The sequence below is a fragment of the Medicago sativa genome, chromosome 4 (assembly GCF_051527215.1).
Source record: "Medicago sativa cultivar Bolivia chromosome 4, Bolivia_mono, whole genome shotgun sequence".
NCBI lineage: Eukaryota > Viridiplantae > Streptophyta > Magnoliopsida > Fabales > Fabaceae > Medicago > Medicago sativa.
The window spans coordinates 64,129,417-64,157,091 of NC_140752.1; the positions used below are offsets into that span (position 1 = coordinate 64,129,417).

Sequence of the window (27,675 nt, forward strand, 5' to 3'; positions counted from 1 at the left end):
TCTCCATTGTTTTTGACCAATAATAAGTGAGAAAAATAAAGTTGTCAATAAAGTTGTCATCAAATGGATATCAAAATATCATTACTCTTAAGTAAATTGTCTGTATTCTTTTTTAGTCTTTACAAAAATTATATTTTTTAATCATTGTAATATTTTTTTAGCATTTTTAAGGATAAAAATGTCGATAGAAACTAAAAAATTTATTTGTTTAAGAAATAAAAACAAAATTTTTCATTTTTTGTCTTGAAGAAGTTAAATTAATCTATCCAAATTAACAATAAATAAGGATAAAATTAATTAACCCAAGAGTAAACTTAAATAAATTTAACTATTTGTGAAGATAAACTTAAAAATGAAATGATCTAGAAAACACTACACACCACTCTCTATCCATCTCCATTTCAGTTTTGATTTGGATTCGCCGAGCTCATTCTCATCGTCTTCAGCAACGTGAATTAGGGTTTCTCAGTTTCAGAGAGAAAGATAAAAATGGGTACTCCGCAGAAGGAGAATGAAAGCAAAGGCTTCTTCTCCGCGATGTCTTCCCGTTTTTCCGTCTTCAGCAACGCTATGACCCGATCTGTTAACGGGTAACACCCCTTCCTTAATTCACCTCCAAAACCCCTTCAATTTTTTATGATTTATATTATTAATTGTTGTTATTTATGTGTTTTTTTTTTTATTTTTTTTATATTTGGTTTTAGGCTTCTTGGATATGAAGGTGTAGAAGTTATAAACCCAGATGGTGGTAAAGATGATGTAGATGATGAAGTTCAAAGGGGAAGATGGAAACCCGAGGTGCTTAATTTTGTTTCTATTGTTTTCAACTTTTATTCATTGTTAAAGATAAGGAAAGATGCTAAGATATGTTGAGAAAATAGGATACGCACTGCCAGTGTAAAATATTTTTACACTATCATCCAATAGCAACCGTGTATTTCGCGAAATCACTTGACTACACCCTAGTTCCACTTTAATGGCATGACATGAAGAAATAACAATAGAGTATGTGGTAGTTATTTTAGAAAACATCCATTGTTAGCATAAACTAGTTTTACACTGAAGTCTTGTAAGAATAGAGTATGTGGTAGTTATTTCAAAAAGGTATCCATCATCAGTCAGTATAAACTAGTTTTACACTGGCGTCTAGTAAGAATAGAGTATGTAGTTATTTTTAAAGGACAGTTACAAAATAGGCCTACATGGCAAGATGACAGGTTCCCACTGGATGACGGTGCAAAACTATTTTACACTGTCAGTGCATAGCCATTAAACTCTTTATCTTATGCCACCTTTTCTTTATTTGGTGTAACCCTCACTCATATACATGCTTGTAGTCTGAAAATAATTATCCCTTTTTCTCCTTTTGGGTTTTATATATACAGGAGAGAGATGGTTACTGGAAGATGATGCAGAATTATATTGGCGTAGATGTAACGTCACTGGTGACGCTGCCGGTTATTATATTTGAACCAATGACTATGCTTCAGAAAATGGCCGAGGTCTGCTAGATTTTAAGTTTTTTTGTTGTTAATGATTTGCTAATTTGTATTGATAGTTGACTGATATTGTAACTTTAAATTTGTTTGAACTAGTTGATGGAGTACTCCCACTTGTTAGATCAAGCAGATCAATCAGAGGATCCATACATGCAGTTGGTGTATGCATGTGAGTTATTTTTCTCCCTTGTTTTTATCATATATAATTTTCTTTTCTAGTTGAATTGAAAAGTCATCTTAGAGAAATAGTTTTAAGGATAAATGATTAACAAATAAGAAGCATATGAATCATCAGAACTAGTTTTGTTGAAGTATTTGCATGACCAGCCTCATTTATCTTCAACTGATGCTTTTTGTAATGGTTTTTATTTTTCTTATTGCATTGAAGTAACTATAAATATCAAGCGTTTGTTTCTTATTGCATTGAAGTAACTATAAATATCAGGCGTTTGTTTCTTATTACTATTTCTTCACTATTTAATTTAAATTACATAATGATGATTGCAGCATCGTGGGCTATATCTGTGTACTTTGCATACCAACGAACTTGGAAACCTTTTAATCCTATCCTTGGAGAGACTTATGAATTGACTAACCATAATGGAATTACATTTCTTGCGGAACAGGTATCTTTTCAATTTCTCTGTGTGTGTATGTGTGTCTTGTTCAATTTCACAACCAATCTTTTTGTTTAATACAAAATTAAGTCATATGGCCATAGAATGGTGTTATATTATATGGATGGCAAGGTATATTCAAAATATATTTAATTTAGACATTTGTAGGTACATAATCTAGATTCTAGCAATACGCGCACACATAGTTAACTTAATATCTATATTTAAATAAAGCGGTGCTGGTGTGATGAAATATAAAATTATTTTGAATTTTGCAGACTTGAATGATTTACTTCATGATAATTGTTAATTCCAATGGTTGGATTGATAACATTCATCATTTATAAAAAAATGTTATCAAGAGATGTAAATATCAATATGTCTAGGCTTACACTTGGGATCAATGGATCTCTCTCTCTCTCTCTCTCTCTCTCTCTCGCCCCCCATGTGTGATACATATGCTAGCCGTTGGAAGAAATATTAACTTCTCATGCTTTCAAATTTTGTTTTGTCAAAACAAACTGATATTATTTCCTTTCTTTTTTTTATCTCTGTATATCAAAAAGTTATTTTGAATTTCAGGTTAGTCATCACCCCCCAATGAGTGCTGGGCATGCCGAGAATGAACATTTTACATATGACGTGACTTCAAAGTTAAAAACTAAGTTTTTGGGGAATTCTGTTGATGTGTACCCTGTTGGAAGGTGATAATATATTGCATTTGTTTAGTAGATTTTATTTGTTATATTGTTTTTCTCCTATTGTTACCAATACTATTTGTATTCTTTCAAGTTCACACACTTATTTATTGCTGCTTTCACCTGTCACACCCTAATTGAAACAATTTCCATCTGATCTAGTCTCTTTAGTGTTTTAAAGCCGAGGAGACACATATAGTATGTGTTTGGATTAGCTTTTACACTACAAATATCACGTCCCGAGGCAAGCTGGACATGGAAATCATGTAGCTATAAAAGCAAGCTTTTGTGTAAACGTGAAAATTCACCGTGATTCTATATAAACCACCACTAAACCAAACGAGCACATAGTGATATTTGATAACCACATAGTGTTTTAAAGAAGAGGAGACAAATATAGTGATATTTGATAACTACATGACATGTGTATTTCAATATAATTATAATGCTCTCTTAAGATCTCCATTAAAGGTCGCCAAATGCCAATATAGATTTTAGGGTCTTGAAGAGCTGTTGCATGAGATTCAATCTTAAAGTTATTCATGGTTATATTATATATATGATTAATTAATAGTAATACTTGATTTAACTCTCTCTTATCATTTTGATAAGCTTGTTGCTGTTTCCTATTTAAGGAGGAATAATGTTTTTGTGGATTATTGTTTGCAGAACGCGTGTGACCCTTAAGAAGCATGGTGTAGTCTTGGATCTGGTGCCACCTCCTACAAAGGTTAATAACCTGATTTTTGGCCGGACTTGGATTGATTCACCTGGGGAAATGATAATGACAAATTTGACAACTGGTGACAAAGCCGTACTCTACTTTCAACAATGTGGATGGTTTGGGTCAGTAACATTTCCAGTTCGAATTTTTGTTTTTAAAAAAAGACACATTTGTTTATACCTGTTCTTTATTAGGATTTAGGTTTCATCCTTTGAGCAGTTTGTTAGTATATCAATTGACTTGATGTATATTGAAATGAAAATTATTATTCCTGTTTCACCTGATATTTTGATTTGACAACAATTGAGTGGCTCTGAACTTGTTCCCCTTCATTTATGATGACTATGTTTTACCTTCATCTTTCCCCATTGGTTGTTTAGGTATCTTACTAATAGTCTAATATCAGTATCACTTATCTACGGCCTTTAATTAAGCTCTACCTGTTTCCTCATCTTATGTAGTGCTGGTCGCTACGAAGTGGATGGTTATGTTTACAATTCTTCTGAAGAGCCCAAAATTTTGATGACTGGGAAGTGGAATCAGTCAATGAATTATCAACCTTGTGATTCAGAAGGAGAGCCTCTTCCTAACACAGATTTGAAAGAGGTGATATTTTCTTCATTAGTCTTCAAATTGATCTTGAGAGTTATATGCAGTTAAAGTTCACAGTAACTTAGCTTTAACGTTAAGCATCTTTCCATTTTCTCGGTCTTGCTCTTGCTCTTTAATGAAAAAATCATTGCCCATCTAGTCATGCTTAAGTTTTAGAGAGTGACGTTTTTTTGCCATAGCCTCTTTCCAGTTATGGAATTTTCACAAGACGATAATACATGGTGACCGATTTGAATGTCCTCCATCCATCAGCCCCTTGGTCCCTGCTCAGCCACCACGACCTTTACAAGAAAAGAACAAACTTCATCTTTTCTTCCACCTTCCCAGCAAGCATGGGAGTGAGGACACCTCTACAATTTTTCAAATATTTCTACTTAATTAGTTTATATGTAGAGTTTGATTTTCACACAATGTCACAACCAATCAAATATATGACTTCAGAAGTAATTACAATTAAAGTAATTTTTTTTTTAACGATTTGACGACTATGATTGATTGACAGTGTAAAAACTCTTTACAATGACACTATATAAATTTTAAGCCATTACCTTTATTCTAGTATATCAAATCAAAATTTTTTCTGAATAATGTATTACTTTGCTCTTATCATTTTAAGACAACTGAATTTCTGCTCGTGATTTTGAACTTGTCTTTGAAACAATAATCGTTTGGATGAACTTCATGATGTGATGGAAGAAGACAAGGATGTAATTAGGCATCTTTTGGCCATATCTTGCTTACATGCACACACTCTTATGATCCAAATTTAGCATTCTTTGAAAATCTTCAATTTGAAGTTATAGCCATCGCAATCAAGAATTTGACATGCTATGTGATAAACAAAAAAAAGTAACCTCACTCTTATACTTTACCGATATATTGATTGGTAACGACATTAAGACCTCAAAGTTTCTTATCATTGTCATTGGCATTTCAGCAGTGATTTTGTCATGCAGGTTTGGCATATTGCTGATGTTCCACCAAATGATAAATTCCAGTACACACATTTTGCTCATAAATTAAACAGCTTTGACACTGCCCCTACAAAGTTGTTGGCATCAGACTCCCGTCTACGCCCAGATAGATATGCACTAGAGATGGGTGATCTGTCAAAATCCGGGACAGAAAAAAGCAGGTTCATTTCTTTTGTTCCCTTTCTGTCTCCTTGTGCCCAAAAATATATATTTGAGCATTGTTTAAGCAATGTTTATATAAAATTTTGTAACAGTTTAACATGTTCAATGTTGCATTCTATAACTATTCTGTTTGTTGAAATAACTTGGCCGAGGTGGGTTGTAGTTCCTTCTGGATGGGTTGGGGTTCTGTTAGGGCCTGTGTTTCAGAAGATGAGACTGAGAAGCCTAGAGTGTGGATGGTTAAATTCGAGAGAGAAGAAATGTGCGACTAGACAGGCTGTTATCATTCTGTTATGCTGTTATCATTCTATTAGGAGATACGGAAGTACTCGTGTGAGAGTGATAGTAGTAAATTTGCACAGCAACTGTCTAAACCCATTATGTGGATATTCTATGATAGGAGGACACAGTTGAGAATGCTGACGTGGCAGGGAGTGATGGAGCATATGGATTGTGTGATGTGTTATGTTATATAGGAACTTGGAGGAGAGTGAGGGGTATCTTGGAGAGTATGAGTTTGTTACCGACAGTGGCATCTTGCCTCTTGTTTTTCCTTTGTTGATCTAATTTCCTTGTAAATTGCTATCATGTGAATCAGGTTCCTAACAGAGAGAGTAATTATAGGAGGGTGGAAATAGAGGAGTGGGATAACTTCCTATTTTGAACTGTGACATAAGACAATCATTCTCTGAGGAGTCCTGGCTTTGGACCAGTTTATCAGTTACTTCTGATTGAAGAATACCATACTATTTCATTCTGTCATTTGGAATGCTATTTTTGGGATTCTGTTTTCTTTCTGTTTCAGTATCCTAGCAGGTTTAGTTTTGGATGATCAAATTGGTAGAGTCATGTAACCTGTTACCTTCTGTATTGATCTCTTTCCCCCCTTGAGATTGGCCTGTCTCACCGTCAACCACCTCCCTTAAATATAAAATGGATTTGAGATTCACCAGAGAGATGCTGTGAGATTGCTGTGTTAATTTTGTTTTCTTCTTCTTTTCAGTTTGGAGGAGAGGCAGCGTGCTGAAAAGAGAGCCAGGGAAGAAAAGGGGCAAAAATTCGCACCAAGATGGTTTGAGTTGACTGAAGAAGTGACATCGACTCCTTGGGGTGATTTGGAAATCTACCAATATAATGGTAAATATGCGGAATACCGGGCTGCTGCAGATAACTCTGGCAGTATTGATAATGTTGATGTGAAATCAATTGAGTTCAATCCATGGCAGTTTGCTGACTTGGCCACGGAATGAAGTATTTTCAATGTACTTTTATTTTTAGATGCTGCATTGAACTTTTTACTGATGCATTGGAAGAAATCTAACTCTTGTCCTGTGTACATTGTATCTACTATTCACATTCTGCCTATTTTAGTATTTTGATTGTGATAAGGAATATGTTGCATTGGCAGTGCCTGTACTGGTTACCTTGAAATTGTATATATCCTGTGCTGTTTTTCAACAAGTGAAAACATTGTTTTTAGATCATATATTTTTGCCTAGTATTTTTTTTTTTTTTTTTTTTGTGTGTTGCTACATGCAAGATTGTGAAGGATCTTCTTAATAGTTTGTTCGATGCAAAAGAGAGGGTAATCAACGACCCTTGGTTTACCTAAATATGCAATTGAAAAAGATTTGCGTTTGGCTAAAAGATGTTCCACATTGGTGTTACAGTCCTTGTATCCTTTGTTTTTTTTTTGAACAAGATCCTTATATCCTTTGTATATGACATGTCGCATTGGATTTTCTGAATATGAGGATTTCTGTTGACTCTTAGGTAATGCTGTTCAAGTCAAAATTGTGGATCATTTTGGTACCTAGAGTTAGGGTTGGGAATAGGCCAGGCCGGCCTACAGGGGCCTACGGCCTGGCCTGTTTTGGCCTGGCCTGACCTGGCCTGTTTAGTAGATAGGCCTAGGCTTAGGCTTTTTAAAAAGCCTGTTTAGTTAAATAGGCCAGGCTTAGGCTTCCAGAAAAGCCTGTTAAGCCTAATAGGCTGGCCTATTAATACTATTTATTAAAAAATGTTTTTTTATATTAAAATAATTGCATATATTAAAAATATAAATATCTTTTTCTCTATCTAGTAGTCCCATAATAGGCTTTGTTGTTATAGACTTTTAAGTAGGCTTTAATCTAGTTAAAATTTACTTGTAGTTAAATAGGCTTTTAAGTAGGCTTTAAGGCTTGTTTAGCTTATTTAGTAGGCTAAATGAACTATTTGATGGCCTTAATATAAAGTAGGCCTGTAAGTAGGCTTTCAGGCCAGTCCAGGCTTTTAAATAGGCCAGGCCAGGCCAAGAAAAACGGCCTATGATAGGCCATAGGCCAGGCTTAGGCCTGTAAATTTTTTCGTAGGCCAGGCTCAGGCCTATCAAAGCCTGGCCTGGCCTGGCCTATTCCCATCCCTACCTAGAGTATATAATGGATCAAACACTTGAAAATGGTTCAAAATTTTAACGACAAAACACATGATACTTATTGGAAGTAGCAGTTTACGGTCTTTCCTCAATTCAGTGAGGGACAGTGACTACCTCTGATTGGCATCGGTTTGAAGCAAAAAAGAGGAAAATGAAAGTCTTAAAATTCAGCTCATACTTGTTTTCTTTTGTTTTCGTCAAACTAAGCACCAATCATGTCATCATCTCACTCATTAAACCAGTCTCAAACAATTTGTAGGCCCGGTTTTAGTCTTGGAAAGGCTGATGAAAACAATTAAATTTTGGGCCCCAAAATAAAATAAAATAAGGCACTATAAAAAAAATTAGAGATTTACTTTTCCCACCCTATGCCTTTCCTCGCGCGCCTTATTTTTTTCCAATTTTACCCTCGGGACATTCCGGATTGCACTAGTGCACATAACTGAAACAGATTTGCATGTTATTGTGGTTTTTATCATTTTTTTCTTCAATAAATCACTATATATATGTTTGTATAAAAGACAATTAACTTAAATATTATATCAAAAAAGAGTTGAATTTATATCATTACACATTTCACCTAATGATATACATTTCAACTAAACTAATGATATATATCTAATCTATGGCGCCGAAAGATCAATGGGACTATCATCCACTTCAACCTTCACACCAGGACCAGGACCAGCACCAACCCTCTCATCGGGATCAAAATTTTCAACAATGTACAATTCTTTATCATCTTCTATGAACGCTACACTCGGCGCCCTACTTAGCTCATTATAATCTGCCATTCAGATAAATACATGATTCTAGTATTACTGGTATTTTAAGTATTTACTGTTATTATTACTAGCGGTGACTGGTGTTCAAGAGATAAGTAAGTTTGTCTCGGCACCAATCATAAATGTTTGCTAAGCCATTTGTGTTTATGTAATAGTGTAATTACGTTTGTGTTTATGAAGGATATAATCGAATTGATCCAAAGGACAAACAAAGGAAAATTACAAAATAATCGTGCAGTGAAACTCGGCCTACGCAATGTATCTAATGATTCAGAATTGATCATAAACTTTGTTCCTGGATAAGTTGTTGTTTTTGGATTTCCAAACTGTTATAATTGAATTTCCAAATTCTATTATCTACTGAAGTTGTTACTAGGTTGAGTCACGACCAGGTCGCTCTCTTTGAGACGTTTCGTGGCACTGTCCAAAATTGTGCAAGGCAGACCATCAACCACGCCGCCTCCAGGATAAAACAAGCTCAGCTACAACTGTGCGGTACCACCATTTCTCCTAAAATAGAAAAATATTGAAATGTTTTATATACCGTTAAGATCATTCATTCTTAATTCCGACGGGACATTATTATTCCAAAAAGGGACTATGATCTTAATAGTACTCTTTATTTCGAAGGGACTTATATTATCGAAGGGACTATGTTTTTAAGACCATTCTTAATTCCAAAGGGACATTAAACCGAAAAGGGACTATGGTCTTAGGAACACTCTTAAATCCGAAGGGACAGAAAAAGGAGATGAAGAGAAGAAAGACTCGTCAACACAAGTCAAGAAAGGGAGAAGAGAGAAAGAGTTCCCGACAACTCAATGAAACTCTTTGGTGTTATTTTTGAACTAGGTGAGCTCTCCTTTTATAGGGAGAGTTTGTAACTAATTTGGAGAAACTTAAGAATTAAGTAAACTTAAAAATTAAGCAACTCACAGATCAGCTCAAGTAACAAACTAATCAGATAAGTTCAAAAAGAAATAAATCCACTAACGAAGGAAAGATAGGAAATTCAGTTGGATTCTCAATCTTATCACAACCAACATAAACTAAAATTATGGGGAGTGATATTCATGAATTAAAAATAAGGGTAAATTACACTCACCTCCCTTAAGGTTTCTTTAAACAACAAACACACCCCCTCTAGTTTCTAAAAAACAGTCACCTCCCCTATAATATAACACCGTTAGCTTAAAACGTTAGCTTCTTCTTTTTGAACAATTCTGGTCTATTATTATTCCACTGCAGCACAACTCTATCAATCCTTATAATCTTTTTCTACCTTGTTCAAGATCTACGATTCATTCCTACTCCACGTTGGTGAAGAAGAATGGGAAAGGGTTATTTTGCAATTAACTTATAATCTTTGTCCAGATTTATCTACTTTCCACCTAGAAGATTTATCTTCTCCATTTTCAACATTATTACTCTGAGTCACAGAGCAGTACTGATTCTCTAATCCCTAGTGTGAGGGAATGTTCTCTGTTATTTTCTAACATTGTTTTGCAGGATAATGTGTCTGATTCTTGGAGGTGGTTATTAGATCCTTCCCATGGTTACACGGTGCGGGAAGCTTACCGCTTTCTGAACAGCAATGGTAACTTTGTGGATAGGACATTGGTAGATGATGTATGGCACAAGAATATACCGTCAAAAGTGTCTGTGTTTGTGTGGCGTCTCCTTCGGAACAGACTTCCTACTAGAGACAACCTAGTGCAACGGCGCGTTCTCGTGCTAGCGGACTCGGCTTGTGTGTCCGGTTGTGGTGAACGGGAAACTGCAGCTCACTTATTTTTTAGATGTACTATTTTTAGCTCGCTTTGGGATCATATTTTGCATTGGTTAGGTTTATCTGTGGTGTTTCCAGGTGACGTTTGGCAGCATTTAATCCAATTCACTAATTTGGCTGGACTCCCTAGAGCCACTCACCATTTCTTGACAGTAATTTGGTTTGCTTCGGTTTGGGCTATTTGGAAGGAAAGAAATAACCGTGTTTTCCAAGATACATGTTGTGACCTTTCTACTTTAGCTGAAAAAGTGAAACTGAATTCTTTCATGTGGCTGAAATCATCACAGATGGCTTTTGTATATGATTATCATGATTGGTGGAAACACCCACTCCCTTGCATGAGTGTTATCGTGTAATGTGCTTTAACTCTATGTTGGTGCTCCTCTAGTTTAGCACCTCTCTGTTGTATTTTGGTAGGTTGGTTTACCTTTTGCATGTCTTGTGCACGGTAAATTAACCTTGTCTTTAATATATATCTCAATTTAGTTTGTTCAAAAAAAAAGTATATATGCTAGGATGTTAAATGATTAAAAAACAAATAGAAAAGAAATATAATATTTTGGATAACATGAGTAGTGTAATATTTTTTCTCACTATAAAAAAAGGGCGGTGGGTGAAAATTGATTAGGAGTTGACCCTTCCTCAATTTGTATTCCACAAATTTCCACAGTAGCCAAGAACTATAATGTCAACTGATTATTAACGCCGTCAACAAATAAGGGAGGTATGTGTTAATTAGAGAAACAAATAAGGGAGGTCAATGTTGAGTTCTAAACTAGAGGGGGTTTGTGTGTTATTTAAAGAAACTTCAGGGGAGATGAGTGTAATTTTTCCTTAAAAGAATCAACAATTTTGTTTCAAACCAAGATTGAATAATACACCTACGAACTTTAATTATAGAGCGGAAAATTTAGATCTATCGACTTAGCAATAAACTTTCACATAAACATTAACTTTCACATAAACAATTATTAACCAAGTAATTACTCTTATAGTTACGAAATGAAGATAATAGAGAAGAGTCTTGCTACCTTATGATTTTAAGGCACATGATAAAAAAAGAAAATGCTAATAAGTGTCTTTAAGAAACTCAAAGTAAAATTTTTATCATAAAAATCTATTGTAATTTTAGAATTAATGGTACTAATAATAAGAGATATATTTAAGAAAAAATAATTAATGCGTGTGGTAATTTAAAAAGAGGTTTATATTTAAGGGTAAAAATAAAATTAAATGGGGTACTTATACTGGATACACAAGACGGAAGGGAGTCTTAAAATGCAATTTTTTCTAAGTAAAATTCAACGATTGTTTTTATTTTGAAAATCTTAAGGCATTTGTCCAAAAAAAAAAAACAACACCTATAAAAAATCCAAATTACCGGTCATAATTAATGCACTCTAGGCGGTACTATATGATAGACCAATGAATGAAGACAGACTATGAAGATCATGGAGTCTTGATTGAACAAACCACGTTGAAATTGAAGATTGACCACAGGTCACAACAAAATTCTGTGATCTGTCACCGTTCTCTCTGACTCTTATTAATGCCATCTCCACCAAGATAACGGAATCAAATAATATATACTATCTTTTTTTTGGTTACAAAATATAATAGGAAAATGTTAATCGGTGCCCCGAGACACTGGTTAAGGAAGCAAATGTAGAAGCTTTTGCATTAAAAGTTGTGTAATCAAGATTTCAAAAATCAAAAAAGTGTCTTTTTTATTTAATATTTCTTTTTTTAGATACCTTAACCAATGTCCCGGGGAACACAACCCAATATAATATCTCAAACCAAATCAAATGATTAATTTTCTTAATAAAAAATAAAAGAAATACTAAATTGTATTTTTATTTTTCTTATGTGAGTTAATTTTTCTCAATAAGTACTTCCTATTATTAGAACCCTTAACATGTGTCCTAATGACACAAATTAACAAGATCAAAAAATGAATTGTTCAATAAAATTATTTTTATCAAATTTTAATTACATTCCGATCAAACTCTAAATTACGAGAAATACTTCAAGGAAGGGTTAACAAAAAATAAAAATAATATCTCACATCTTCTCTATCAGAAACATTCACTCAATCATTTTTGTTAATTAAACCTCCTTTCTTTCTTCTTCCACTTCATTCTAATCACCTCTTCAAGATCTTCAATTATCAAACATTATCCCCAAATCACTGAACCTTAGGCTTTCATAGATGGATCACACCTTTGGATTTATGGATAACCCTTTTCTTCAACCAGCTCCAAACAATGCTACAGAAGAAGAAGATTCACCTTTGGATGAAATTGATTTCTCTTCCACTGTTCTTCGTTACATTAACCAAATGCTTATGGAAGAAGACATGGATATGAAACCATGTATGTTTCATGATTCATTGGCTTTACAAGCTGCTGAAAAATCTTTCTATGAAGTCATTGGTGAGACTTACCCTTCTTCTGTACAAAGCCCTGATGATAGTTTTAACAGTAGTAGTAATTCTGTTGAGGTTGAATCATATTTGAGTAATTTTGATGTTTCTGAGCATAATCCTTCTATATTGCAAACCCATTTTCCTGTTGATTTTGTTTTTCAAGCTAGTTCAATGAATGGTAGTAGTAGTAATAGCAGTAGCGATTTCGGTGTAACCGGTGGTGGATTTAGGGATGGATTTCCTGATTCAAACTTGCTTAGTAAGAATGAGTCTGTATTGCAATTTGAGAGGGGTGTCGAGGAAGCTAATAAGTTTCTTCCTAAAGTGAATTCCTTGGTTGTTGATTTGGAAAATAACCCTTTTGTTCCTTCTTTTAGAAGGGAGGTTCAGGAGGTAGTGGTTGAGAGGGAGAGCAATGAAAGAGAACATTTTTCAGCTGAGTCGAGGGGGAGGAAGAATCACGAGCGGGGAGATGAATTGAGTTTACAAGATGAGAGAAGTAACAAACAATCAGCTGTTTATACTGATGATGACAGTGAGCTATCGGAGCTGTTTGATAAGGTGCTGCTTGGAACGGGGTGCAGAAAGGAAGAAAAGGCTAATGGGTCGGATACGAGTGTGCAGCAGAAAGAAGAAGCAAATAATTCTGGTGGTGGAAAAAGCCGTGGTAAGAAACAAGGCAACAAGAAGGGTGTTGTGGATCTGAGGACAATGTTGGTTCTATGTGCACAATATGTTTCTTCTGATGATCGTGCAAATGCTAATGAGTTATTGAGGCAGATAAGGCAATATTCTTCTCCACTGGGTGATGGATCTCAGAGGCTGGCACATTGCTTTGCGAATGCTCTTGAAGCACGCATGGCTGGGACTGGAACTCAGATTTATACTGCTTTATACTCCAAAAGAAACTCTGCTGCCGACATGGTGAAAGCGTACCAAATGTATATTGAAGCCTGTCCATTCAAGAAACTTGCATTCATTTTCGCGAACCATACAATTTTGAATCTAGCGAAGGAAGTAGAAACTCTCCACATTGTAGATTTTGGCATCCGTTACGGCTTTCAATGGCCTGCCCTTATTTATCGTTTATCAAAACGACCTGGGGGACCACCTAAGCTGCTCTTGACAGGGATAGAACTCCCCCAACCTGGCTTCAGGCCTGCCGAGAGAGTCCAGGAGACAGGGCTTCGCCTAGCAAGGTATTGTGAACGTTTTAATGTTCCATTTGAGTTCAATGCTATTGCACAGAAATGGGAAACCATCAAAGTTGAGGACTTGAAGATAAAGAAAACTGAACTTCTTGTGGTGAATTCTGTTTGTCGGCTTAAAAATTTACTTGACGAGACAGTTGTGTTGAATAGTCCCAGGGATGCTGTTTTGAAATTAATTAGGGACGCAAATCCCAATATCTTTATACATACTACTGTCAATGGGAGCTACAATGCCCCATTCTTTGCGACACGGTTCAAGGAGGCTCTTTTCAATTACTCTACAATGTTTGATGTGCTTGACATCAATGTTGCTCGTGAAGATCAAACGAGGTTGATGTTTGAGAAAGAGTTCTGGGGGAGGGAAGTAATGAATATTATAGCTTGTGAAGGTTCTCAGAGGGTCGAGAGGCCAGAGACATACAGGAAATGGAAGGTTCGGAATATAAGGGCTGGATTTAAGCAACTCCCCTTGGATAAACATCTCATTAACAAGTTAAGATGCAAGTTGAAAGATGTGTATCATAGTGATTTCATGCTGGTTGAAGATGGAAACTGCATGCTGCAAGGATGGAAGGGTCGAATAATTTACGCTTCCTCCTGTTGGGTACCTGCATAGGACTTGGCAATGATCTGCTCAAGGAATCTGCATAGGACTATGGGTGACATATTCTAGAAGCTGGCACCTGTCGATGGAATGGTATAGAACAGTTCAGTTTCAGTAGCCATAATTTTTTTATTTGGTTAAGTTTGTGTATGATATAACTAAGGCTATGTAAATGACGTATTTAGATGCATATTAGCTGAACTTTTTCTTTTGTTGGGTAGTCGCTCATAAGGATGCAGCAGAATCGTGAGTACTTCCCCCGTCTCACAATAAGTGTCCTCTTTATTATTTTTTGTTGTCTCAAATTACTTGTCCCTTTTATAATACCAATACAACATTTATTATTCTTTTCCACTAACATACCCTTATTTATTGCATTTCAATCATCTAACTACTTTACTAACTAATTAATAATGATGTTTTAGTAAATTAAACATATTTTACCATTAAAATCAATACTACTAATCATTTCCTTAATAACTGTGTAAAACTCAAAATAGAAACCTATTGTGAGACGGAGGGGGTAACATTTAGGGTCTGAAATTGAGCTACCAATACCATGATATGTTTTCTACCAAGTATAGGTCAAACGTGAGCTTTCTTTTCTTAAAGGTGTTTGAATTATCTACCCAAAAATAAATAAAAGTGCCCATGTGTGTCTGGCGTCAATGTCTTTGTTTGTGCTTCATTCCATCAACCCAAAATCTATTTCAAGTGAAGCCAATGTTCCTAGCTTTTCACGGTGATTGCAAATTGATTATTGTAAGCTGTAATATATTGTTTGGTTAGACAATTATTGCTGGATAACAGTTACATACCACTCTATTCATAAGTGTCATCAATAACTTCTACCATTTTTGTGCTTCTGTACTGTTGGCATCCCCTATTCTCCAACTTTCATTCCTTCTTTATGCAAAAATCTTCCATCTTGAACCTATAATTAAATATCAGAATTTATATCACGGACTTAAGGGTCCGTTTGGTTCGAGAATTAGGAGGGGAGGGGAGGGGAGGAATTTTAACGGAGGGGAGGGGAGGGGAGATATTTTAATTAAAAGTGTGTTCGGTTCACAAGGGGAGGGGAGGGATTTTAAAATTATTTTACTGTTTTACCCTTAAACTTAATTAAACAGGATAATAAAGTAACGAAACAATAACGATGTAATCGATAACAACATGATGTAGACGAAGGAATAATGGATTAATAATAGGGTTGTTACAAGGAGTAATGAAAGTTACAAGGAAAAATTGTTAATAATATAGAATACAAGTTGTTACAACAAAATATTGTTAATAATATGGAATAAAAGTTGTTATAAGATAACCTAATAATAGTAAAAGTTGTTTCAAAGATAATATAACATAATAATAATAAATGTTGTTACGAGGATAATATTGAGATTTTAAATTAATATAAGGATAATTTTGACAGTGTAATAAAATTTGCTCATCTCCCCTCCCCTCCCCTTCTAAAAATAGAACCAAACACGTCAAATTAAAAATCTCCCCTCCCCTCCCCTCCCCTCCCCTCCAAAACTCTCGAACCAAACGGACCCTAAAATTACCGGCATGATACATATTTGACTCTTTGCAGTACTTCATTTTGCAACTAGCATTATTGAAGAGTTGCAGACAGTAACATCTTTAGAGGTCCAAGGTAAACTTGAACTTGTTCATATTTTCTTCATCCGATAGTTTGAAATAAATTTCGTTGGATTGGACGACATTTTGTCTCAAAATGATTTAAATTGAACTGCAAACTCCCATATCCCACTACTTGTTTAAGCTGTCTGAATCTTTTATCACTCTTACCAACCATATTTAACAAATAGTTTCAAAGTTTGTTATTACTAAATATACTTAAAAAAAAAATTACCTTAATTCTCAAAGATGGGAGCCTTGAAACAACGGTAAAGTTGTTGTCATGAAACGGATTCAAGTCCTGAAAACGTCTTGTGTAAAAATAGAGTAAGACTGCGTACAATACATCAAATATGGTGGAACCCCTGGATCTTGCGTATGCGAGAGCTTACGAGACTACTTTTTTCTTTCTTTCTTTTCTTCTTCTTCTTATCTCAAAGATGATGGAATTTTGTTTCTGAATACATGTTTATAAATACGTTATGGATTCAAAGAAAAGACATTTACTTATAAATAACTGTGTGCAAAACCATTTAATTGGTCGGGGTATCTAGATGTTCCCTTCAAATAAATCTAACAAATATTGGAGACTTTTCTCACTCTTTGACAACGGAAGAACGTAAAAAGTTTGAGCTTGGCAAACAAGCAATACTAACCATAAAATAAAAGCCATGACACTCTACATTGTTTGTGCATCACGTCTAAATTCACCTGACCAAGACTACAATTTTCATTTGTATTATTATATTATTATGTCTATGTATTGGTCAAAAAGTTTAGTATCACGATGTATTGTCCACCCATGTTTTATCATTTTCTTTTGGTAACAGTGCCAGCATGAGGCTTCTTCGTAGGTTCATGTATTATCCATCCTAAATATCCTAAATATTACTTTGCATTATTATATGCTTTAGTCAAAGAGCCTATGTTCTTTAGTCAAAGTGGCTGCTTCTCTATAAAAATATAAGTAACACATCACAACCTAAGTGAGCATCTTTATGTTGCATCTCCAAACTTCAATCCAACCCTTCTCTTGAATCTAGCAACAATTCAGGTAAGTTCATTTCATATCTTACTTATATGAAACCATTTCATATTACTGTATTCTCACTGTTCCATTTTATTTATTATGTTCATGCTTTGTTTTTCATTAGTTTTTCCTCAACAATAGTGATTTGAGTGTTGGTAAATCATTCTTAAAATACAGAAAAAACAGAATTATGGATCCAAACTTTCCTCAAGCTAGTGATTTCACAAACGGTTACTACCACTTTGGTGAAGAAGGGAGTACAGTGGTCTCTGAGTTTGATCCAAATCAATATGATAGCTTCCTTGATGCTGATCCAAATGAATATGATAGCTTCCTTGAGGCTGATCCAAATCAATATGATAGCTTTCTTGGTGCTGATCCACTTGGCTTTGCAGCCACTACCTTCCCTATAGAAGGTTATATGGCCTCGGCGACGGATCCTTCCCTCGAAGACACTGATTTTTCAGATACTGGTAAGTTCATAAACCAAATCCTGATGGAAGAAAATGTTGATCAGAGACCGTTCTATGACCCACTTAGCTTACAAATGACTGAAAAATCATTCTATGATGCTCTTTTACACACAAATAAACCTCTTTCTCCTAATCAACACCCCTTAGATATTCATAACTCTGATGGCACAACCAGCAGCAACAGCAACAGCAATAGCAGCGTCGAGGATTCTCGAGAGTTAAAACCCCTTTCACCTGATACTCCTGTTTCTGATCATGTTAATCATGTTTTTCAGTTTAATTCCCCTGCTATTTCTCAACCTCATTCTACTGGTGTTAGTGATGGACTCAGAGATTTGGATTCTTCTATTACACAGATGGCACAAAACATTTTCAGTGATGTAGATTCTGTTTCCCTATTCAAGAAAAGTTTAGAAGAAGGCAACAAGTTTCTTCCTCCGCAGCCTCAACTCTTGACTGGTTTTGAATCATCCAATTTGGATATGGTTAGGGAGGAAGAGAATCCGTTTGTGTTGAAGGGTAGAAAGAATCACAAGCGCGAAGAAAGTTTTAGTAAAGAACAAGAAGAAGAAGCTTGGAGAAGTAGCAAGCAATCAGCTATTAGTGCTATTGACGAGGATGAATTATCAGAGATGTTTGATAAGGTTTTGCTTGATGTCGGACATTTGCCATTATGCAATGAAAATGATTCCTTGCAGAATGGACAAGTGAAAACGGAGGAGTCACCTCCATCAAATGGAGGGAAGACTCGTCGTAAGAAACAAGGCAAGAAGAATGAAACAATAGATTTGAGGAATCTTCTGCTTATGTGTTCACAATCTGTATATGCCAATGACAACAGGAATGCTAATGAGCTACTGAAGCAGATTAGGCAACATTCTTCACCCTCTGGGGATGGACCACAGAGGTTGGCTCATTACTTTGCCAATGGCCTTGAGGCACGCCTTGTCGGCGATGGTACTGGAGCACAAACATTCCATTCCTCTCCGAACACCAAGAGGATCTCTACTGCTGAGTTTTTGAAAGCATATCAAGTTCATCTATCTACTAGTCCTTTCAAAAAGTTTGCATACTTCTTTGCAAATAAAATGATTATGAAAGCTTCTGCAAATGCTGAAACCCTCCATATCATTGATTTTGGTATCCTATATGGTTTTCAGTGGCCAATACTTATAAAGTTTTTATCAGATAGAGAAGGTGGACCTCCAAACCTGAAGATCACCGGGATAGAGTTCCCTTTACCTGGTTTTCGTCCAATGGAAAGAATCGAAGAAACTGGTCGTCGTCTTGCCGACTATTGCAAGCGCTTCCATGTTCCCTTTGAGTTTAATGCCATACCATCGCGTTATTGGGAAACAATTCGAGTTGAGGATCTTAAAATCAAGAGCAATGAGGTTGTTGTTGTGAACTCTTTGATGAGATTTAAGAATTTATTGGATGAAAGTATTGAAGCGAACAGTCCTAGAAATGCGGTTCTGCATTTAATCAGAAAGATAAATCCTGCTATTTTTGTTCAGTCAATTGTTAATGGATCATATAATTCGCCATTCTTTGCTACACGGTTTAGGGAGGCGCTGTTTCATTTTTCTGCTCTTTATGATATGTTTGACACTGTGATACCACGCGAAAACAAATACAGGATGCTGATGGAGAGGGAAAGTATCGGTAGAGAAGCTATGAACGTTGTAGCTTGTGAAGGTTTAGAGAGAGTTGAGAGGCCCGAGACATATAAACAGTGGCAGGTTAGGAATACAAGAGCTGATTTCAAACAGCTTCCATTGAATTCGGAATTAATGGACAAATTTAGGACCAAGTTACAGCAATGTTACCACAAAGACTTTGTTTTTGATGTAGACAACAATTGGATGCTTCAAGGTTGGAAAGGACGCATTTTATATGCTTCCACATGTTGGGTGCCAGCATAATCAACTCACATCACAATACCAGACTTATAGTGTGAGTGTGATTATAAGAATCAGCTGTAGCTTTTTACTCTATACTTTCCCTTTGTTAAAGTTTTGAGTTGTAGTAGTGGTAGTAATACTAGGAGGAGGTTACTTGAGATACTATTTCAGCATGTATGTTGTAATGGTTAACTTATTTTGCTAGCTCTTTAGAAGCTTGTTTCTTTTATGTAAAATAAGCTTGTTTTTCTAAGTACCTTTGAGATAGTTACATCATGTTATGGCCTTATTCACATAATTTTGATTGTTTTCTTTCTTGCCAATTATTCTGTTGGCTGTACTATATGCATTTGACATAAGGCAATGTCTTTCCCGGCCCTGCACACGCAACAGACTAGTAGTTGGCTCTCGTCACACTCTCCTTCCAGTCCATAATTTTGTTTTCTTCCATAATAAATTGCAGTCACAAAGTGATGAACCCTAATTTAGTGTACTTTTAAGGGATATTTTATCCCCCTCCGGTCCTTAGTATAAGAAGAAAAACAAAAAAAAAAACATCAAAACCAATGTAGTTATTAATTATTGCAACTTTTTGAATGTTTTTACAAATATACCCTTATAGGAAATTGTGAAACGTTAGATACACCCACTAATCGGAAGAGAAAAACATAAGCAAACATCGGAAAAACTAGAAACTAGGTCCTTATGGACACCCCTGGAGCATCAGCAAACACCATTAAGAATAGACTAGATAAAGGTTCATTTATCACTATCAGCGGGTCCGAGAAATTTGATCCCAACTTAGCAAGAATATCCGCATAAGCATCGCCTTTCCGAAGAGTATGATGTAGAGAAAAAATCCCAGTTCTTCATATAATTACGAATGATCGCCAACAGGTTTGGCATAATTGTGAAAATGAGCATTTCCTTTAGCAACCAATTGCACTACATGAAGTGAGTTTGAATGGCAAACTACCCTCCTTAGCCTCGCTTGCTGGCAAAGTTTAATATCCACCACAAGAGTTGAGTTTCTACATGAAACACACTGGACCATAGAAGCCAAAATGAAAACTGTCATCATGTTTTTGAATGACACCTCCAAAGTCTGCTTGACAGCGGTTGGACAAAGCACTGCCATAAACGTTCAGAATCGTGGCATCCTGATGAACACCACTTGACCAACAGACTTCACTAACTGGACGAGATGAGGGTACAAATGCACTACCAAACACCTGGTGAGCTATATGAAACTGGCAAAAAATGGAGGCTATGATAGTATGTCTCATCGGCTGAGTGCCATCGAAAATGAATTTATTTATTTCTTGTTACGCATATACTCCACACAGTGAGGGAGGGGGCAGGAATACCAAAATCCTTGATCAATAAGGACAACATGCTTGACATATTATCACCACCACAGAGTTTTAAAAGATTTTCATAATGCCACAACCTTGCCAAATATCTACAGCACGCTGACAAGACATCAAACAATGAAACATGGTCTCAGTGTTATCATCACAAAATGAGCAACACAGTGATATTTAACTATCTGTGTATTCATAAATAAAATAAAATCAATAATTATAGTGTTCATCAAATTAAAAGCGAAAAATAAAAACCCTAGAAGAAGCAGATGAATATTTGGTCTGAAATTTGAGACACTTTTCTTCAACTCGAAGCCCTCTAAAGTTTTCCACTGCGCGGTTCTATTTTATGGCGTGGTGGACAGGAAAAACAACACAGTGATAGCTCTTTACAAAACTCCATATTCTTTGGTTTGAGGAAATGGAAGTTACAATGGAGATGTGAAGGGTTGTATGATAACCAATTCAGCATCTCATCTGAATCAAAGATTATGACATGCTGACCAAACTGTCTTTTTCTTGTGCTTAGCAGAGTGATTCTAGGCAGGTATACCTAAGAATCATTTCTATTAACTATATATTTATTTTTTGTATTGCTGAAATTGATTCATTCCATTTACTAAGATTGTGATTGCTTCATAGATTACCAATTACTTCCAGAAACATCTTCATTCAGTTTTGTTTGAGTCATTGAGAAGATAGAAACTGCAGAATCAAGTTTGTCTGAAGGAAAAAAGGGAAAGAAACTGGCAGGACTAATGGGAGAAAATACTCTAGATTGCTTTCAAAAAGTTGAAGGAACATAGGTATGTGTTTTGGTAGCGTCAAGGTCCAAAGGTACGAGTTCATTGCATTGTGTCTGAATTATCAGTGTCAATTTATACAGGAACAAAGTTTATGATCAATTCTGAATCATTAGGGTCTAATCTAAAAATTGAAACTGTTAGAAATTTTGTTGTTAGGGAAAATGCTGCAACACACTTAAACAATGAAGAAGAAGATGAAGGATGCACTTGGGAACACCAAAGGGTGTATTTCCACACCAATATTTATATATTGGATGCAAATAGAATGACCACTGAATCTCCTTCAGAATACTTTGACAACACATACCAAGCTTATCTCTTAATAGTAGTTTACGGAATTATGTTTCTTACATTTCACTCATGCATTAGAGAAGGGAAGAGTGATTTAGAGTGAGAAAATGTGTGAGAAAATGGCTGTGTAATTTTCCTAATTAGTGCACTTTATGATGTATAAGGACCATGTATTTACAATACAAGACAGATCGTTTAACACATGAAAAGTAACCTTTAACCCAGGTAACAATCATATATGATCAGATTTTTGAAACAAGAGTTGCGTTTGTTCAGACAAATAATGATCATGATTCATGAAGCAACACATGTTAATTAAATATATGAAGAGATGCAATCATTGGGACTCAGACATGAGAAAACCGGTTCTGCACGAGATTCTTCATGGCAAACAAGCACCTAGCACTCATAAGGTCACCTAGTGCTGCAGGTTGCACATAGGCAGGGCGCATAGTGCTCCATGTTGCAGAACCAGGGCCCCTACCGCCCTCAAACAGAGGCAGGGCGCCTAGAACCCACTGTCAAGCGCTCAGCGCTGTACTTTTCTCATTTTCATGTGTTTTTGCATCATATACTTGATTCTGGGTCTTTCAACGGGTCTCATATGATTGCGTTATTTTGAAAATCACTCGCATGGACATTTAGAATTAGGACCACGACAAATCTAACTTATCCCTTGAACACCACTAATGATGATGAATCGCAAAAGACCATCAAGACTAGAATCAAAAGCATGTATTAATCCAAATTCAACCAAAACCAAATACAGTGAACACAATATACAGTAGAAATCACATGGATCTAAGCTAAAAGTCCAGTTACACATGCTGAAATCTAATTACACATGCTGAAATCCAAGAATTGTTTCTAAACCTTCTACATTTTAACTAGATATAAGAGAGAAATCAAATCACAAATGTCGAAAAGTTAGAAAAAATGAGGAGTGAGTCCCAAATTCTTGCTATAAACGAGCATTTAAAGCTGACTGGCACCATGTAAGTCTTGTACAAATATCAAACTCACACACTAAGTGTAGTAAGATATGAATTGATTATGCCGGCACCCAACAAGTTGAAGCATATAAAATACGACCTTTCCAACCTTGAAGCATCCAATTGCTGTCTTCATCAAATACAAAATCTCTATGGTACCATTGCTTTAACTTAGTCCTAAATTTCTCCATTAATTGTGAGTCCAATGGAAGCTGCTTGAAACCAGCTCTTGTATTCCTAAGCTGCCATTGTCTATATGTTTCAGGCCTCTCAACTCTTTCTAAACCTTCACATGCTACAACATTCATAACTTCCCTACCCATAATTTCCCTCTCAAGCATCCTCCTCCATTCACTTCCCTTCGGTAAGACGGCGTCCAACATATCATAAATAGCAGAAAAATTAAACAGTGCCTCCTTAAACCGTGTAGCAAAGAAAGGTGAATTATATGATCCATTAATAATAGACAGAGCGAAAATATCCGGACTTATCTTCCCAATCAAATGCAGAACTGCGTTTCTAGGACTATTAACTTCAATACTCTCATCTAGTAAATTCTTAAACCTCCCCACACAGTTCACAGCAACTACCTCGTTGCTCTTGATTTTAAGATCTTCAACTCGAATTGTTTCCCATTTCCGCGACGCTAGGGCATTGTACTCGAACGGAACATTGAAACGCTTGCAATAGTTAGCAAGTCGATGACCGGTCTCCTCGATTCCTTCTGTCGGGCGAAAGCCTGGTAAGGGGAACTCTATCCCAGTGATCCTCAATTTTGGCGGTCCACCTTCTCTATTTGATAGAAACTTAATAAGCACTGGCCACTGAAAACCATAAAGGATACCAAAATCAATGATATGAAGGGTTTCAGCTTTTGCAGCAACTTTCATAATCATTTCATTTGCAAACAAATATGCAAATTTCTTGAATGGAGGGCTAGTAAAATGAACTTGATATGCTTTCAAAAACTCAGCAGCAGTGATTCTCTTGGTGCTAGGCGAGGAATAGAATGTTTGCGCACCAGCTCTATCGCCTACAAGGCGAGCCTCAAGGCCATCGGCAAAGTAATGAGCCACCCTTTGTGATGCATCGCCAAAGGGTGAAGAATGTTGCCTAATCTGCTTTAAAAGACCATTAGCATTTCTATTGTCATTGGCATACATAGCTTGTGAACACATAAGCAGAAGATTCCTTAAATCTATCGTTTTGTTTTTGCTATCACGTTTCTTTGGACGAACCTTTCCTTCGTTTGATGAAGGTGGTTTCTCATTCTGCAAAAATTCACGCTCCACATTAAGCAAAGCTTTATCAAACATTTCTGATAATTCATCCTCATCAACAACACTAATAGCCGATTGCTTGTTACTTCTCCCTTCTTCTTCTTCGCGCTCATGATTCTTTCTACTCTTCATCATATTGAAATTGGGTGATTCTAAACCTTTCAAGAGTTGAGTCTGAGGAGGAAGAAACTTGTTAGCTTCTTCAAAACCTTTGTTGAATTGGGAAATAGAATCTGCATTACTGAAAATGTTCTGTGCCAACATATTGGTAATAGATGAATCGAAATTTACGAGTCCATCACTAACACTACTTGAAGCACAGGAATTAAACTGAAAACCATGATTAACAAGATCAGAAACAGGAGTATCAGGTGAAAATGGTTTAGACTTGCAAGAATCGTCGATGCTAGTGGTACTATTATTATTGCTACTGGTGCTGGTTGTGCCATTAGGGGAAAGAGCATCATGGAATGATTTTTCTGTGATTTGTAAGCTAAGTGGGTCATAAAAAGGTCTCTGGTCAACGTTTTCTTCCATGAGGATTTGAGTTATGAACTTTATGGTTTCTGAAAAATCAGTGTCTTCCATGGAAGAATCTGTCACTGAAGCCATATAACCTTCTATAGGGTTCTCATATTGTTGAAACTCATCACAGTTTGGATCCATCGTTATTTTCTCTTTGTTGAGGAAAGATAAACTATAAGAATAATAGTGTAATAATAATAATAATAATAATAATAATAATAAGATATGAATTGAATTGAATATAACTGACCATGAATTATTGGTGGTTTGAAGACATGGAACTTGGAAGAACTCAGAAGGAAGCAGAAAATGAAGTTACGTAAGAGGAATGGATTCATTTATCATAGAGAAGCATCCCCTTTGACAACATAATTATATAGTAGTCCTAGGACTAGTAAAATGAACTTGGTATGCTTTCACATGGAGGACTCTATGACTATGACTAGTAAATTGATCCGATTAAGTGTGATTTAGATTTAATCATTTTATATATTATGTATTTATATTATGTCTCTCTAAAACCTATGATATATTGGGGTAAGTGCTAAGAGACTTGAACACCTTAAGCAAGTGATTAACGATTCGATCAATGTAAAATTTTTAGTTGGGATGGAATATACCACCTTATATGTCTAGATGTTTTCCGATGAAGATTAGTCTTAAACAATATTAGAAACTTTGTACCAGTAATACAAATATAATTACAAAAGTGAAAAATGTTAACAGATGTCCCATGAACATTTGTTACGGATCTAAAATAGTAATAATTCATTGAAACTTGTGTACTCTATGCTTTAAAAGTCTAAAAAATGAGTACTTTCAACACAACTTTTAATTTTAGATTCTTTAATATTACGAAAAGGAAAGGGTTAACAAGTGTCCATAACGTACTTGTTAGCATGTCTCTTACGTGACTCGGAGAATAATACATTAATACAACTCTTTAGGGTGCGTTTGATGGTCAGGATAAGGAGACAAGATATGATACATTAATCATATTCTGCTGAAATCTCATGTTTGATGCACCAAAGGTATAGGATAAAATAAATCATTTTCCTATCCTGACTTTCCTTTGTAATTTCTATCCTGAGTATAGGCTCGGTTAGAAATTATCATGATGGGATTAGAAGATCATTCTTTATTTATTATCTTGATATTCTGTCATTTTTAAAATAACGATAGCATATATTTTCTATAATAATTAATAACATGCCATTTTTACAATATTTAATTAATTATGAGAACAATTTTTTCATTTAATTATAATGATATCCTGTTTGTTATCATGTGTGCATCAAACACATGATATGATTAATGTTTATCATGTCCTTATCATATCCTATCTCTATCCAACTTTATATCATATCTTGTCTATATCCTATCCTGACCATCAAACATCTTGAATTAAAACGGCGTAAACATGGAACTTCAAGAAGGGGTCGGTGATGATGTTGATGCATAAGGAATTAGAATAACATATAAGGTCCACAATACCTTGGTAGATGGCATAAAGTTCCGCATAGAGCCAGAAACTTCAGACAAATAAAACCCTGCATCATTTCTAAGGACTCCACCAAAGCCAGCTCTAATGGGGGAACGAAGAGTCGAAGACAACTCCCATCAATGTTGAGAATAACTTTAGAGTGGTTGTGGTGATTCCACTTGACATATCTATCCTCCATATCACTGTTACGGGAAGAAGGGAAAGAGACTATAATAATAATAATAATAATAATAATAATAATAATAATAATAATAATAATAATAATAATAGGGGAATCAGTCACTTTAGTCCCTGAATAGGAAATGAGTCGTCACTTTAGTCCCTGAATGCAGATAAATTGCAAAATAGTCCCTGAATGTAGACTCTGTTAGTCAATTTAGTCCCTGAATGCAGACTCTATTAGTCAATTTAGTCCCTAAATGTAGACTCCGTTAGTCACTTTAGTCCCTGAAATTGACCAACAGAGTCTACATTCAGGGACTGTTTTGCAATTTCTCTGCATTCAGGGACTAAAGTGACTACTCCTTTCCTATTCAGGGACTAAAGTGATTAATTCCCCAATAATAATAATACGGATATGTAGTAGAAAACTTACAAGTGGTATAATAATATACAATTACACTCCTTAAATGATATGAAATTCATCTATTCAGTTCTTAAAATTAATGAAAATCCGACTTGTTAGTCTCTAATATTTTAATATCAATGACCAAAATTGACAGATTTTATATTTAATAGAATCTTATTATGTTGATATTTTTTAAGAATTAAATTGAAGATTCTCTAAAAAAAATTAATTTGAAGATTGTAATATTTTAAATAATAAAAATTAATAGTTTATTAAATCCACTTGGGTTGACCTAGTGGTATTGACTTAGGATCTGCGAGTCTGCTTCTCCTTAAGGTCTCAGAAATAAACAATACAAAAATGAATGCTCACTGCTTTCATAAACTATAACTGGGGGGAATGCATCTGGACTGTTTCAAACATTATTTAAAATGTAAAGAATGGTGTTGAACTTCAAGTGGATGAATTTTCTATTATGAAGTTTTTCTTTTGACTAGATTCAAGTATTCAACTACGAAGTTGTCTGATAGTTTCTAGCTAATCCGTGACATGCATATGAAATGCCACATAAAGCAAATTAAAGGATGTTTGGTAAAAAAAAAAATCAAAACTAAAGGATAGGATAAAATATGTTTTTCGTCCCTGCAATTATAGACCATTTGAATTTTCGTCTCTGAGCTTACTAATCCTCCCATTTCGTCCCTGTAAAAGTTAATCACTTGAAATTTCGTCCATCTCCCCTTTTAATCACTGCCACGTCAGCAATTTACCAAAATGG

The 27,675-nt window shown here is 35.4% G+C and overlaps 2 protein-coding genes, 1 long non-coding RNA gene and 2 pseudogenes across 6 annotated transcripts; 3 read left to right on the forward strand and 2 right to left on the reverse strand.

Moving 5' to 3' along the window:
• Positions 1–371: 371 nt before the first annotated feature.
• LOC146930672 (oxysterol-binding protein-related protein 3C-like) lies at positions 372–6,770 on the forward strand. The gene is made up of 10 exons (XM_085702140.1): positions 372–590; positions 705–798; positions 1,386–1,502; positions 1,596–1,668; positions 2,007–2,125; positions 2,699–2,820; positions 3,484–3,660; positions 4,000–4,144; positions 5,107–5,285; positions 6,290–6,770. Exons 1-10 carry the CDS (start codon positions 490–492, stop codon positions 6,534–6,536), a joined length of 1,374 nt encoding a protein of 457 aa, XP_085558266.1. The 5' UTR covers positions 372–489; the 3' UTR covers positions 6,537–6,770.
• LOC146930673 (uncharacterized) lies at positions 6,389–8,388 on the reverse strand. Its single transcript, XR_015006445.1, has 2 exons — positions 7,695–8,388; positions 6,389–7,099 (listed from the first exon to the last, which is right to left on the reverse strand). It is a non-coding gene; the product is annotated as an uncharacterized LOC146930673 (long non-coding RNA).
• Positions 8,389–12,366: 3,978 nt separating this feature from the next.
• Positions 12,367–14,873, forward strand: LOC146930674 (scarecrow-like protein 14 pseudogene; annotated as a pseudogene). The gene has a single exon (XR_015006446.1). The product of XR_015006446.1 is annotated as a scarecrow-like protein 14 pseudogene (transcript).
• A 2,271-nt stretch (positions 14,874–17,144) lies between these two features.
• LOC146930675 (scarecrow-like protein 34) lies at positions 17,145–19,890 on the forward strand. 2 transcript variants are annotated; one of them, XM_085702142.1, is made up of 3 exons: positions 17,145–17,214; positions 17,368–17,497; positions 17,531–19,890. In XM_085702142.1, exons 2-3 carry the CDS (start codon positions 17,381–17,383, stop codon positions 19,586–19,588), a joined length of 2,175 nt encoding a protein of 724 aa, XP_085558268.1. In that variant the 5' UTR covers positions 17,145–17,214; positions 17,368–17,380; the 3' UTR covers positions 19,589–19,890. The 2 variants fall into 2 exon arrangements, with proteins under 2 accessions (XP_085558268.1, XP_085558267.1); XM_085702141.1 differs by having other exon boundaries at positions 17,368–19,890.
• Positions 19,891–22,748: 2,858 nt separating this feature from the next.
• LOC146930676 (scarecrow-like protein 14 pseudogene) lies at positions 22,749–25,281 on the reverse strand (annotated as a pseudogene). The gene has a single exon (XR_015006447.1). The product of XR_015006447.1 is annotated as a scarecrow-like protein 14 pseudogene (transcript).
• Between the last annotated feature and the right edge of the window lie 2,394 nt (positions 25,282–27,675).